Source organism: Psammomys obesus, unplaced genomic scaffold (assembly GCF_907164565.1).
Source record: "Psammomys obesus unplaced genomic scaffold, mPsaObe1.curated_primary_1811, whole genome shotgun sequence".
Lineage (NCBI taxonomy): Eukaryota > Metazoa > Chordata > Mammalia > Rodentia > Muridae > Psammomys > Psammomys obesus.
In genome coordinates this window covers 42585216-42598742 of record NW_026585644.1, presented here as the reverse complement: position 1 = coordinate 42598742, position 13527 = coordinate 42585216, and the positions used below count along the sequence as shown (strand labels likewise).

Below are 13527 nucleotides of genomic sequence, written 5' to 3'. Positions count from 1 at the left end.
CACCTGAAAAAATAAAGTAGAAGAGAAATGCACATGGTATAGATACTAAGAATGAGAAACTGTACAGAGATATGAAAGGCCTTGGGAGAAGAGTGGGTAAAAAATTAGTATGTCTTCTACACTGAACCATACAGGCAACCTATCTGAGAATAAGAACTATATTGCTTTAAGAACCCCACAGATGATGCTATGATAGCAGCTATTCATTGTTGATAGTACTTGCCTAGAGGAAAGCAGGTAAACAGAGAAAAGGGAAAAGTACAACCATCCTGTAACATTCCCACCATATTGGTTTTATTACCTGCGATAACGAAATCCACTAGTGTTCAACTTCTTTATTGACATTGGCACAATATTTGCATATAACCAACATACATCCTCTTGTACACTTTAAATCATCACTAGATTTATTACTATATCCAATATACTAAAAAATACACTTGTTGTTCTGAGTATGACAGTACTCTGGCTGTAACATTTGTTGTCCTGTTGATCCTAGCTGATTAGCTCATTAGGCAGGTATCCCTTCTTCCTTTCCCACATATGTGACCTTCCTGAAACTTCTCCAATAGAAGACCAACCTCTATTGGTGGAGATTGTAGGAAAGAGCATTTAGGAGGTGCCCTGAAGCTGAACCACGGCTAGTCAAAAGCCTCTTCAGCTCCCTTGTGTCAACCTTGTTGCTTAGAGCACCTTTATTCAAATAACCCTCATTACAGTCATCAGAGGCACACCATCATCCCAGTTTCCTTGACGGAAATGAGGAATAAGTTTCTATGGATGGGTGGATGGGTGAATGCCAGGATATAAAACCTCACTGAATAAGGAAATGAGTTTGGAAACAGGTATATTGGAAACAAAACCTTTCAACATAACTCTGAGATTACCTTTACCTGCAGTACTCGGCTTCCTATCATAAAAGACAGCATAAAGAGGTAAAAGAACAGAAGTTTTACTGAATTTGGTTAGAATGAAAGCAGTAAGGCTTGATATTCACAACTCAGCACTGGCTATTTGAGGGTGAAATGGGTAAGTATTTCTCTCAGTATATTTCTGAGGGACCAGATCAGAACAGAATGACATGAGAAAGAAAAGGTTGGGGATGAGCAGGTGCACCAAAGTGGTGGTACTTCTCTCGCTTGTTCCCCAGTGCAGACTAAATATGCGGAGTGAATGGGTGGATGGCCTTATGAGTGCTTTTGTTTTCTCATTTGTGTGTGTGTGTGTATTTGATAATTGGCAATGATGTTGCAAAGTTTTTGTAAGGAATTGACTGGCAGATATTAGCTTATTTAGTACTAAGCTGTAGAAATATATTACTTTTAGAAAATTTCTGGCCACACGGTAATAGGGAAAAACAACTAAGGCTAATTCCCTTTTTTTAGAAAGAGCTGTAGTTACAAAACTCTACGTATCTTTTAAGCTACATAAATATTTTAATTGTTCCTTATTTAATTTTTTAGTTTCACTTGGAGGGAAAAAAAACCTAGAAAATATTTGCAGTATCAAGGAACAGCTTAAAATCTAATTACTATCACTAATGATATTTAGTTTGGTGTTTTAGTTTTTTGTCTCCCACCATTTAATTCAAATTTTTATAAATATGTTCTAGTATTGTTGGGAAATTTTGAAGCTAAGTGTTGTTTCAGGCTGTATTCAGTAGTACACAGTGAGCAGTGATAGTGACTCCTCAGTTCATTGCTTTCCTGTGATTAACTGCTTGGTCAGCTTCGGATGGGCATTAACATTTGTTACAAATTCATTGGCAGGCTTTGGTTTTATTGTAAAATGCTAAATGTGCCTGGCAAATACTAATCAGTGTGTGTGTGTGTGTGTGTGTGTGTGTGTTTCTCTGTGTCTGTGTCTGTGTGTAGAGAGATCAGGGGATGTAAAAGATAGAAAGCTGTTAGGTTGGTTGAGGAACCTGCTTTGTTGGTGGTAAAGTGAGCCCTATAGTAAAGGAAACTCTAAAAAGTGCCATTGGCAACAATCCCTCCCTAAGCAGCAAGTCAGTTAGTAGGTCCCAGTGTAGAGCAAACTTTAGTCCAGCTCACTAAGGTGGGAAATTGTTCAAGTCCATAGGGAGCTTCTCTGCAAATGGGACAGGTACTGCATCATCAAATATTCAGTATTTGACACTGTGTCCACACCTTGTTCAACATTTTTATTCTATTTTCTCAACACCAGCTATGATCTTTGTCAAGGACCTTTCTCTTCTTTCTTTCTTAAGTGTAGAGAGATAAACCAAATGGCTGGACTACCAAGTGAGTTGCCCACTGTTAAGTCAAATGAGTAGTTTTGTGCAGCATCTGGAGCCTACATTGCCACTATCTTAACTATAGTTCTTTTCAGCGATGCTAAAAACTGAAACCTGCTGGTGGTTTCTCTACACTTGGAAATGATTTTCCATCCTTTGTACTTGTATTAGGAATTTCTCAGGTTCTTCAAAAATCTGTACTTCCCTCATGCAAATGTGGTAAATTAAGCCCAAAGAAAACTGGTGAGGATCACATTTTTTAAATGTTGGCTTTAGCCTTCCAGATAAGTAACTTGTGTTTATGCTTTGCTCCCAACAGTTTGTTTTTAATACTAACTCACACTGACTTAAATTACTGATGTTTTAGTCACACACTCACCAAGAGCCAAGTAAGAGAATTCCATCCTGGAGTGGCCGTCCGATCTGGATGGAGAAGATGGTCATGTGCAGGGTCAAAGTTCCACACACATTTGCTGTCCACTCTTATGGTCGTCCAACAATCTGTCAGTACTGCAAGCGGCTTCTGAAAGGCCTCTTTCGCCAAGGAATGCAGTGTAAAGGTAGGACTGGTTACATTCCTGGTACAGTTCATGTGTATTCTTCATAATAAATACAAGTTTAAAATATCTAAGTTTCAGAACTATTTATTATAATTTTTTGTAGTTAATTTAAAAAAAGAAAGGGAATGTATCTGTGTGTGTGTATGTGTATATATATATATATACATACACACACACACGTATATATTTGTGACAAATTATCTTATCTCCAGTGTTTTATACCCTTAAAAAGAAATAATCAGAGCAACTATATAAGAAATAATGGTATTCATTCTCATTTAAATTAAGTATAAGACCACATGGGATGATAAGTAGAAAATCTGTGCATGCTATTAGATTGTGCATGAAGTAAGAGGAAGAGAAGAGGAGCAGCCAATATGTTTGCATCGTACAAATGGTATTAACTTCATTACACAGATGAAGAAGCTGATCCCTGGTTGGGTTAAATGACTGAAAGGTTGAAAAAACCATTAAATGCCATCAGAAGTTGAGGCCAGACTGTCAGCCAATACTAGAGTTCTTAGAGGAAGATATTGTTTTCAAGTGATTTAAAGGAAGTATAATTGTATCTGATTTTATCTGTTTAAATAATAAGCTGAATATTTTTATTATAGATTGCAAATTCAACTGCCATAAACGCTGCGCATCCAAAGTACCAAGAGACTGCCTTGGCGAGGTTACTTTCAATGGAGGTAAAATGATATATTTTTCTTAACTGTTATAAAAGATCAGAAAAGGTCATGACTCTGTGTACTGTCTGGGTAAGATTGTGTATTTTGTTTTACTGCCTTTGTTAAGGTTTTCTTCTGACTTCATAACTAAACAGAAATCAAAGATCAATGACACAGCACATTAGTAGCTAGTGCCTTCCATCTTAGCCGCCTGTTTACCCTGGCCTCCAGTATCCAGTGCTGCTGCATGCCGACTTCCAGATGCACTTTTAACATCTGCCTGTCATCTTTATTCTTTATTTATTGACTTAAATGTAAGGACAACCCTCTGAGGTAATTATAGTAAATATCTAAGACACAAACACATTAAATAATTTGCCTTAGAATTAGGGCCAAGAAGTGGCAGAGTTAGAATTTGAGCCCATGTTTGGCTCGTTAGTCTAAGTCTTTTTCTCTCAAGTAACCTATCACTCTCTTCTTCCAAAATAATACTAGTAGAGCCATTACTTATTTTTTGGAAGGAATAAAGAACACAAGCTCGAAGCTTCCAACATAATTTTTCCTTAACAGTTTATATGACTAATAAAAGTAAATGTAACTAATTTTTTTAGGAAAAGGATTGAAAATTTTAAAACTCCATGAGAATTTAATTAACATGTTCTACATATTTTTCCATGGTTCTCAGTTGTCTTCGGTCTGTTTAGGCTGATATTAAATAACCATAGGTGTTGTAGTTTATAAACAACAGAAATTTATTTCTATAGTTCTGAAGGCTAAGAAGTCCAGGGTGTCAGCAGATTCTGAATTGGTGAACATCTTACCTTCTGGTTCCTGTAAGACACTGTTTGGCTACATGGTAGCATGCTGGAATGTAGGAGTAAGCTCCTTGGAGCACTAATGCAAATCATAGGACAGAGCCTTCACACTTGATCACCTCCAAAGGCCCTATCTCCAAATGCCATTACCTTAGAAGGCAGATTTGATGCACAGATTTGGGGTAAACCTGTCACTGCACGATCGCTAGTTAACATCATTAGTAGAGTATGATTGGTTTCCCATATGCCTAAAGTCTATATAGCTTTATAGTTTACACATTTGTATTTTTGTGCCTTTCTACCTTTCAACAAATGGATATGAAGTACTGTATGTTCATTTTGATGTGCATTTCTCTGTTGGCTTGTGAGGTTGAACATCTTTCAAGTGTTTGGTGGTATCTATGTACCCACTCCACCCCCACCACATGGCCTGTTCAAATGCTTTATTTTTGTGATAATTAGACATACTAATCTTTTTTTCATCTATAGAGGACATAATGACTTGATGCTATATTTTTTTAGCAGCTTTTCCAAGCTCCAGTTCATTTGTTTTATAATCTACGCATTTGATATATTCACAAAGTTATGTGGCCATTACTCTAATGTTAGGAATTTACATTTCTACTCAAAATTATATAATTAATAGTCCCATCTTATTGTTCCTTCTCTTAATAGCCTCTGGAAGCCAGTAGACAACTTTCTGCTTATATGTTTGTCTATTTTAGAAATTGCATATAAAGACAGTTATACAATAAATATGTAAGGCTAAGTGGCTGTTTATTTTTACTTAGCATAGTATTGTTAGAGATCATACCTATTGTAACCTTTGCTGGTATTTAGTTCTTCTTACAGACAAATGATAGCCACTCTCAGAGAAACTATTGTATTTTGTAGACGTGATCATCAGTAGGTGTTTGAGGTGTCCCTGCTTTGGGGCTGTTAGGAATAGTGTTGCTGTGCACAGCTAGTATTACTTCTCTGTGGGCATATGTTTTCATTTCACTTGGCTAGATACCTGGGATAGTAGGTGGTTGAGCGACTTGGTAACACTGTGTTTAACATTTCAAAGACCTGTCAGACTTCCAAATCCACTGCACTGATTAAGAGCCCATCAGTATCTAAGTAACTATTTTTTCTTTTATTATTGAATTGTAGACTATCTTTAAATATTCAGAATATAACTCCCTTATCTGGTGTTTTTTTACATATACTTTCTCAGTGGTAGATCAATTGCCTAGAATTTGCAAGGCCCTGGATTTGATCCCCAGCATACACAAAAAAGTAAGAAACAAACAAAGACTCCCCTACCTTGAATCTTAGGGATATTTTTCTCAAGTTTTAAAACTATTTTTGAGTTAATTTTAAGACTGATCTGATTAGATGTATTGATAGTCTATTAATATTAAACCGTAATTCTTTTAAAACTTTCCTAGAGCCTTCCAGTCTGGGAAATGATACAGATATACCAATGGATATTGACAGTAATGATATGAACAGCGATGGCAGTCGAGGCTTGGATGACTCAGAGGAGCCATCTGCACCAGAAGACAAAATGTTCTTCCTGGACCCCACTGATCTTGATGTGGAGCGGGATGAGGAGACTGTTAAGACAATCAGGTATTATGAAGCTGCTGCCAAAGGCAAGGGCAGGACAGGTCTCTGTTTAGGGAAGGTGACATTTCTTTAATGAAATTACATTAAATTAAAATCTAATTAAATTGTGGCTAATTATTGCATGCACCACAATATTTCTAAAATAAATTCTGTTACCTTTGCTATCTATTCAAGGTAGAAAGTATGAGAATCTTACTGTCTTAAAAAGAGAAGAACTTTATTAAAATAGAGTCTGGGTAACATATCTCGCTTTGGAGCAGCTACCTCAAGGTACCATCATTAAACCATTAATTGAAGCAACCGGTTTCTGCACACATACAGGTTACCAGGTGGTAGAATCAGCAATGAGGAATACCCTCCTGAGATGTTTCCATACACACACGCCAAGGTGCACATTTTCTCCAGCTGTAATATAACCTGATTTTACTTATTACAATGTTTAATTTTCTTAATACCTAAAAGTCATTTCCCTTAACAGTACTTTTCTCTCATATGATCGACTGATTTTGAAATTTGAGCAATGTGAAGTTGAATAAACACATTTTGCCTTATTATGAATTTATTCTTCTGCCTAGGGCAAGAACATTCCTCAACAGCAAACCCAAATGACTTCCCAGGCTCCAAATCATCTGGCTGGAAGATCCCTTCTGCTCCACCCATTATCTCCCCTTCCTTCCCGCCCTCTTGTGTGTGTCCATGTCCTTCCAGAAAAAATCACAACAAACAGGATTACTTACAGAATTTTAGTAGTCTGAGAAGTTAACTGTGTATCAGTATAACAGGACTAATTTCTTTTTAAGTCATTGTCTTCTTGTGATATTTTGAAAAATACTAGCTCAGTTATCTTTTTAACTTATTGAGGCTATAGTATGTGTGATTCTTTTTAAAGTAGATATTGAAAATATTGATGATAAATTTTAAATATTTTCTAGTCCATCCACAAGCAATAATATCCCATTGATGAGGGTTGTGCAGTCCATCAAGCACACAAAGAGGAAGAGCAGCACAATGGTGAAGGAAGGGTGGATGGTCCACTACACCAGCAGGGATAACCTGGTCAGTAAGCACATACGTCTGCATATGCTGGCAAAACTGATGATGCTCTCTGCTCTGTGCACTTGGTAAATTAAGACAAGGATGAAGTATATATTGAGACATTGTATACACTACCGCAAGGTGTGAATGTTAGTGTAAACTGATAGTCAAGATTGAAAAAGATCATTGGAGTAATGACTGAAAACATGACTCGCTAAAGATGGAAAGAATTAGAGGTGCATATGAATAGTCATCTTTAGTATGGTAGGAAACAGTTGTTTGATGTGTATAAGCAGTGTAGCTGGCCATATTCTCTTTGGATCAGTGTAACAAAGAGGAGGAGTTATAAAATTATAATAGGACAGCAGAGGAAGACCCAGCACAGTAGAGTAGCTGAGAATACTGGCTTCATAGCTAGGCCCCCGTAAATCTGTTTCTAAAACTAGACAAGGCACAGCTACGTATTTTTCTTTATGCCTCAATTTCTTTGTCTGTAAAGTAGTAACTTTCTCATACAGCCAAATGAGCTAATGTCTGTGACAACTTAGGGCAATGTTTAGCATAGAGTAAGCAGTCAGGAAATATCAGTAGCTCTTAAATGTGCTGAATATTTTCTAGTACACCCTTTAAGAATAATATGAAGTTAGATTGCTGCAGTGTTCAGACCTCCTCAGAGAAGTTTCTTTGTGCAGAGGATGGCAGTTAACTCAGAAATTCACAACTGGTTAGTACAGAGTAAGTTTCTGTGGAGTGTGCAGCTGCAAATGAGACAGCCATATCATACCTCCTCTCCCCAAGGCTCAGGGATCATTCCGAAAGGTGGGCACAAAGACTGTAAGAGCCTGAGGTGGGGAGGACGAAAGTGAAAGTGTCTTTTGCACAGGACAAGACTGCTGCACTGGTGGACTCCGCAGCTATAGCCACCTGCACAGGGTCAAGCCTGTCACACTGCAGCGGGGAGGGCTCAGAAGCCCTGTCCTAGCCGAGGGCTTCCGGGAAGAGAAATTTCATCTTCTTCCTACTCAACCATGCACCCATGGGCCCATACTCAGGAATTTATGGGTGGCAAATTGGACTCTGGGTTATTTTTTAAACGGAAAAATTTTGGATGGGAATGAGATTGGGGCAGAGTTAGGGGTAGGAATGGGGTAAAATAATCAAAATACATTGTTTGCATCCATAAAATGCTCAAAGAATAAAAAAATATTTAAAAACATATGAAGTGTTAATATATTTAGCTGGTTTCAGTAAAGTTATATGGCGACAGTGGTACAAATTACAGCTGTATATTTTTTTCATTTGTTTATAATCCATGTCCTTTCACCTGGAATTTAAATATACACACATTTGAGAATTTAATGATGTGTCTCATGATGGATAATTCAATAAATAGTATTTGGCTAACCATATAGCCATTTTGGAAAAAACAAAAAGACTATACATAAATCACATTTCACATGTAACAAAACTAAATGAATCAGAGACTTAAGCAGTTTCAAGTTAAACCAGTAGAAGGAACAATCAGTTATTTTATAAAGACTGCATGTTAGGGAAGGGAGATCAATGAACTAATCTCATGAAAGAAATTCTGTGTTTGGCAAACCCAAAAACAAGACAAATGACAAACTGGAAATATGTATTTCAACTTACATTTTAAATAAGCACTAATCCAGAATATGTGAATAAAGCCAACAAATGGATAAGAAAAAAGACCACAACATAATAAAAAGAGCAAATTAATATGAAAACCTATCACAGAAAAGGAAATAAAATTATTCTTATACATAAAGTGTGGTTTGGTTTATAATAAAAGAATTATCACCTTTTACTTGCATTGACTAACAGGTGTTTATTTGTTTGTTTTTTTGTTTTGTTTCTTTTTGGTACATTAAAAACAAAAAGTTTAGAAAGGGTCTAAATCAGTAGTTAACCTGTGAATCATGACCCTTTTGAAGATCAAATGACCCTTTCACACAGGTCACCTAAGAATATCAGAAAACATAGATATACATTATGATTCATAGCAGTAGCAAAATTACAATTATGAAGCATTAACAAAAATTATTTTATGATTAGGGGTCACCAGAACATGTAATAAAGGTCACATCATTAGAAAGGTTGCTAACCATTGGTCTAAACAGTCATCCCTGTGTTGTTGATAGAACTATAAATTAGGTCAAATCTTTTATTGCAGTACCAAAACAGTCTTTATGTATCTTTTTAAATTGTTTATATATTTTTGAGAATTGCATATATGTATACAGTGAAGTATCATATCTACTCCATTTCTTCCCGTGTCCCCCTAACGCTTACATCATCCTTTCAACTTCATGTGTGTGTGTGTGAGTGAGTGTGTATGTGTGTGTGTGATAACCACTAAATCAAGTGAATGAGTACTACACATAAATACCTGGCTATTTGGCCAGTCACTGGAGGATGCAAGCCATCAGTGACCACATCTTCAGAAAGCAGACGATGGTCCCTCCCCTGCAAGGATCCACTGTTCATGGGCCCTCATTAAGTGTTGAGAGCCGAAGATCATCTGCTCCACACATGCCAGGATTTTGTCTGGCTTGATATTGTATGGGTCTTGCGTAGGTAACCACAGTTGCTGTGAGTATGATATAATGCCATGTCAGGAATAAAGATGGCATTTCACAGCTCCCCTCCCCATCCTCTGGCTCTTTCTGCCTTCTGTGTGACGTTGCCTAAGCCCTGGTGGTGACAGCATAAATATCAATGTCCCATTTAGGACTGAGCACTGAGTCTTTGATTCTCATCACATTGACCAGTTATGTATGTCTCCACTGACTACTGCCCATGACATAACCCCTCTGACGTAGCTTAAGCGCAGCCTGGGTCTGTCAGCTCCTGGACTAGAGAAACTACAGCAGTGTAGGTGTACGGCTCTGCATCCAGGAAGCCCTTACCTGCAGGCACCAGGAGCAGGGTGAGCAGAGAGCGTTGGGGCCTGAGAACCCCTTGCCTGCTGGTGCTTGTCTCTTGACAGCGTCTAGAAATTTAGCATATAAAAAAATTGCATAAATCTATGCATGTGAATAATACAGGTATTTATGTCCATACATACATTTCTATGGAAGAATCCACTAAAACCTAACAACATGCTTGGATTAAGTATAGAATGGGATTTGAATCACTGTGAGAGTGATGCTTTTCACTAGACTTCCTTTTTATATCTTGAAATGTTTAAACTTGCTCAAAATAGAGGAAGGGATATTAAAGGAAAAGTGCAAGTATTTTGGAAGAGATAATTTCTGAACCACATTTTCTGACTTCTGTTTTTAATAGAGAAAGAGGCATTATTGGAGACTTGACAGCAAATGTCTTACATTGTTTCAAAATGAATCTGGGTCAAAATATTATAAGGTAAGGATTTTGTATATTATAAGATTAAAATACTGTAATATTGTATTTTCTAGTTTCTGTAAAATTTTATGTGTTTAACTTCATTTTTATGTGGATGTACTTCTTATGACTACCCAGTATAGTTTTCAGAGGTCATTGTTAGGTCCTTGTTGAAGCAGCTGCTCTCTACTTCCATTTCACATACAGACATAAATATATACCACACACACCAAAAAAAAAGATGACTTTTCTATGTTTCTGACCTAATATTTGGACTAAACCTTAAATACAATAATTTAGCCAATGTAGACTAGAAAGAATGCTTATGCAACCTTACTGGCTCAGGATTCTTTTTCTGCCATTGTTTTTCAATCATTTATTTATTTTTGTTTTATGCATATTGGTGCTCTGCCAGCATGTGTGTCTGTAAAGGTGTCAGATCCTCTGGAAGTAGAATTAGAGACAGTTGTGAGCTGCCGTGTGGGTGCTGGGAATTGAGCGCAGGTCTTTTGGAAGAGCAGAGCCGTCTCTCCAGCCTCTCTGCCATTATTGTTGCTTGCTCAGTTTAAGGGTGTCCCTTGCAGAACAGTCCCTGGAGACACAGCTGCTGAGTGGCACTGACCAATTGAGTTTGGCAAGTATTGGATATGGAGGCTAACTACCCTCCTAAATGCTTTCCTGCTTGCATCCTAATGGTCTGCTGTAGCCTCAAATTGTTCTATTATTTCAGCGTGCATGTGTGCACGTGCCTGCGCACATGCATCTGTGCACACACAGAGCATGTGCAGGGGCACACCAGGTGTGTACCAGATATCTTCCCTTATTATTGTTTAACTTTTTTTGGCATGTAAGGTTTTTTATTTTTATTTGTTTTTTATGTGTACAAGTGATTTGCCTAAATGTATAAGTATGCACTTGTGTGTATGCCTGGTGCCCATGGTGCCAGAAGAGGGTGCTGGGTCCCCTAGAACTAGAATCACAGGCAGTTGTGAGCTGCCGTGTTAGTGCTGGGAACTGAACCCAGGTCCTCTACAAGAGTAGAAAGTTCTGTAAGCACTGGGCGTCTCTCCAGCCCCTCCATTATTTTTTAAGCTAGGCTCTTTCCCTCAGCCTGGATGAGTGTTTGGATTGACTCACTATCCAGTGAGCTCTCTGAGGTCCCTCTGTCCCCTGCTGCCCTCCAGCTCTGGGGAGGTGACAGGGCCTCATGTTGGCAGAGTGAGCACTTGACACATCTCCCACGCCCTGAGTCTGTGAGCTGCCTCTGGCATTGATGGACAGTGAAATCACGTGATACAGACATCCCATAATACTTGGCTGTCTAATCCATATGCTCCATACTGTGTTAGTCTTAGTGGCTTATAAAATGCTTATCTTTGGTTCTTTGTTGTATTTAAAAATAAAGACAAATGCATTAATAGTTTTTCATTGTTCAACTTTTTTACTGCAGGAAATTCCACTTTCAGAAATTCTGCGCATATCTTCACCACAAGATTTCACCAGCATTTCACAAGGCAGTAACCCACACTGTTTTGAAATCATCACTGATACCATGGTATACTTTGTTGGTGAGAACAATGGAGGCAGCTCTCATAATCCTGTTCTCGCTGCCACTGGAGTCGGACTTGATGTAGCACAGAGCTGGGAAAAAGCAATTCGACAGGCCCTCATGCCGGTTACTCCTCAAGCAAGTGTTTGCACTTCTCCAGGTCAAGGAAAAGACCACAGTAAGTGGAAGCACCTTGGTGGCTTCTCCTTGTTTTAAACATTTGTACATATACTTGTGTGGTGTGCTTTTTTTTTTTTTTATTCTTTGTAATTTGCATTTTTAATGCTCAAGTTTTGTTTGTAGTAGTCAATACCATTGACTACTACAATATAGTCAATTTATACAGGAGTACTTTTATAAATTTATAGTGGTGGTGCACACCTTTAATCCCAGCACTTGAGAGGCAGTGGCAGGCAGATCTCTGTGAGTTCAAGGCTAGCCTGGTCTACAAAGTGATTTCTAGGATAGCCAAGGCTGCACAGAAAAACCCTATCTCGAAAAACCAAATAAATAAGTAAATTTATGCTGGAGATTATTCACATATAGGTTTATACGTGTGTGTGTGTGTGTGTGTGTGTGTGTGTGTGTGTGTGTGTGTGTGACTGACTGACTGAGTGATGGCTTCAGTGTATGTTCACAGCTAGCTACAGTCATATCCTTACATTGAAACTCTGCATCCACCAACCTGCTGTCAGCTCTGAGGCAGATATTTTTTCTGTTCTAGAATAGTAGCTACTTTGTAGAATTGTTAGTGTTGAGGAGAGCCAGCCTGTAAGACAAAGAGCAGTGCTGTAGTGCTTAGCATCCATGAAGTCTCCTGAGATTAAGTAGTACTGTTTTATTTCATGGTGACAAATAAACAAAGTACTGTGTTTGCATTATACTCATAAAATCTGTTAAGTCAGAATGATGTTACTTTTAATTGAATCAAGATAGAAACCTAAAAGCTATTGAAATGGCCATGATGCCACACACCTTTAATCCCAGCACTGAGAAGGCAGAGGCAGGCAGATCTATGAGTTAGAAGCCAGCCTGATCTGTATAGCAAGTGTCAGCCAGGGCCACAGTGAGGTCCTGTCCCAAAAGGGGGGGGGGGGCAGGTAGGAAGGAAAAAAGAGAGAGAGAGGGCTGGGTGAGGTGGCTCATGCCTTTAATCCCAACACTCTGAGAGGCAGAGGCAGTTGGATCTCTGTGAATTCAAGGCCAGCCTAGCCTACAGAGTGAGCTCCACAACAGCCAAGGCTACACAGAGAAGCCTTGTCTTGAAAGAAAAAGCAAAACAAAACACAGGTGAAAAAGAGAGAGAGAGAGAGAGAAAGGGAAGAAGGGAGGGAGGGAGGGAGGGAAGGAAGGATAGAAGGAAGAAAGGAGGGAGGGAGGGAAGGAAGGAAGGAAGGAAGGAAGGAAGGAAGGAAAAGTTGTACACCAACAAAACCTAGAAATTAACCCAAATGTAATAAAGGTTTAAATGAATATTTAATATTAAAAAAAAGTAGAGTATAAGGCCACCTTATTTACCTTATTGGAATTATGTTTATAGATAATTATAGAGAAACATGATTCATCCTCAGAGATATATATTTATGTTGAACTAAGCGGTGCGTGCGCGCTTAGTGTGTGTGTGTGTGTGTGTGTGTGTGTGTGTGTGTGTGTGTGTGTG

The 13527-nt window shown here is 38.3% G+C and overlaps 1 protein-coding gene across 2 annotated transcripts in view; it reads left to right on the top strand.

Annotated features, from left to right (window-relative positions):
- Positions 1–13527, top strand: part of Prkd3 (protein kinase D3) — a 71839-nt gene that overhangs the window by 40992 nt on the left and 17320 nt on the right. For both annotated transcript variants that reach the window (XM_055618639.1, XM_055618646.1), the window contains 6 exons: positions 2625–2817; positions 3432–3509; positions 5737–5920; positions 6850–6973; positions 10262–10339; positions 11769–12045. In XM_055618639.1, coding sequence (XP_055474614.1) covers positions 2625–2817; positions 3432–3509; positions 5737–5920; positions 6850–6973; positions 10262–10339; positions 11769–12045 — 934 coding nt within the window. The remainder of the gene's footprint in view (positions 1–2624; positions 2818–3431; positions 3510–5736; positions 5921–6849; positions 6974–10261; positions 10340–11768; positions 12046–13527) is intronic.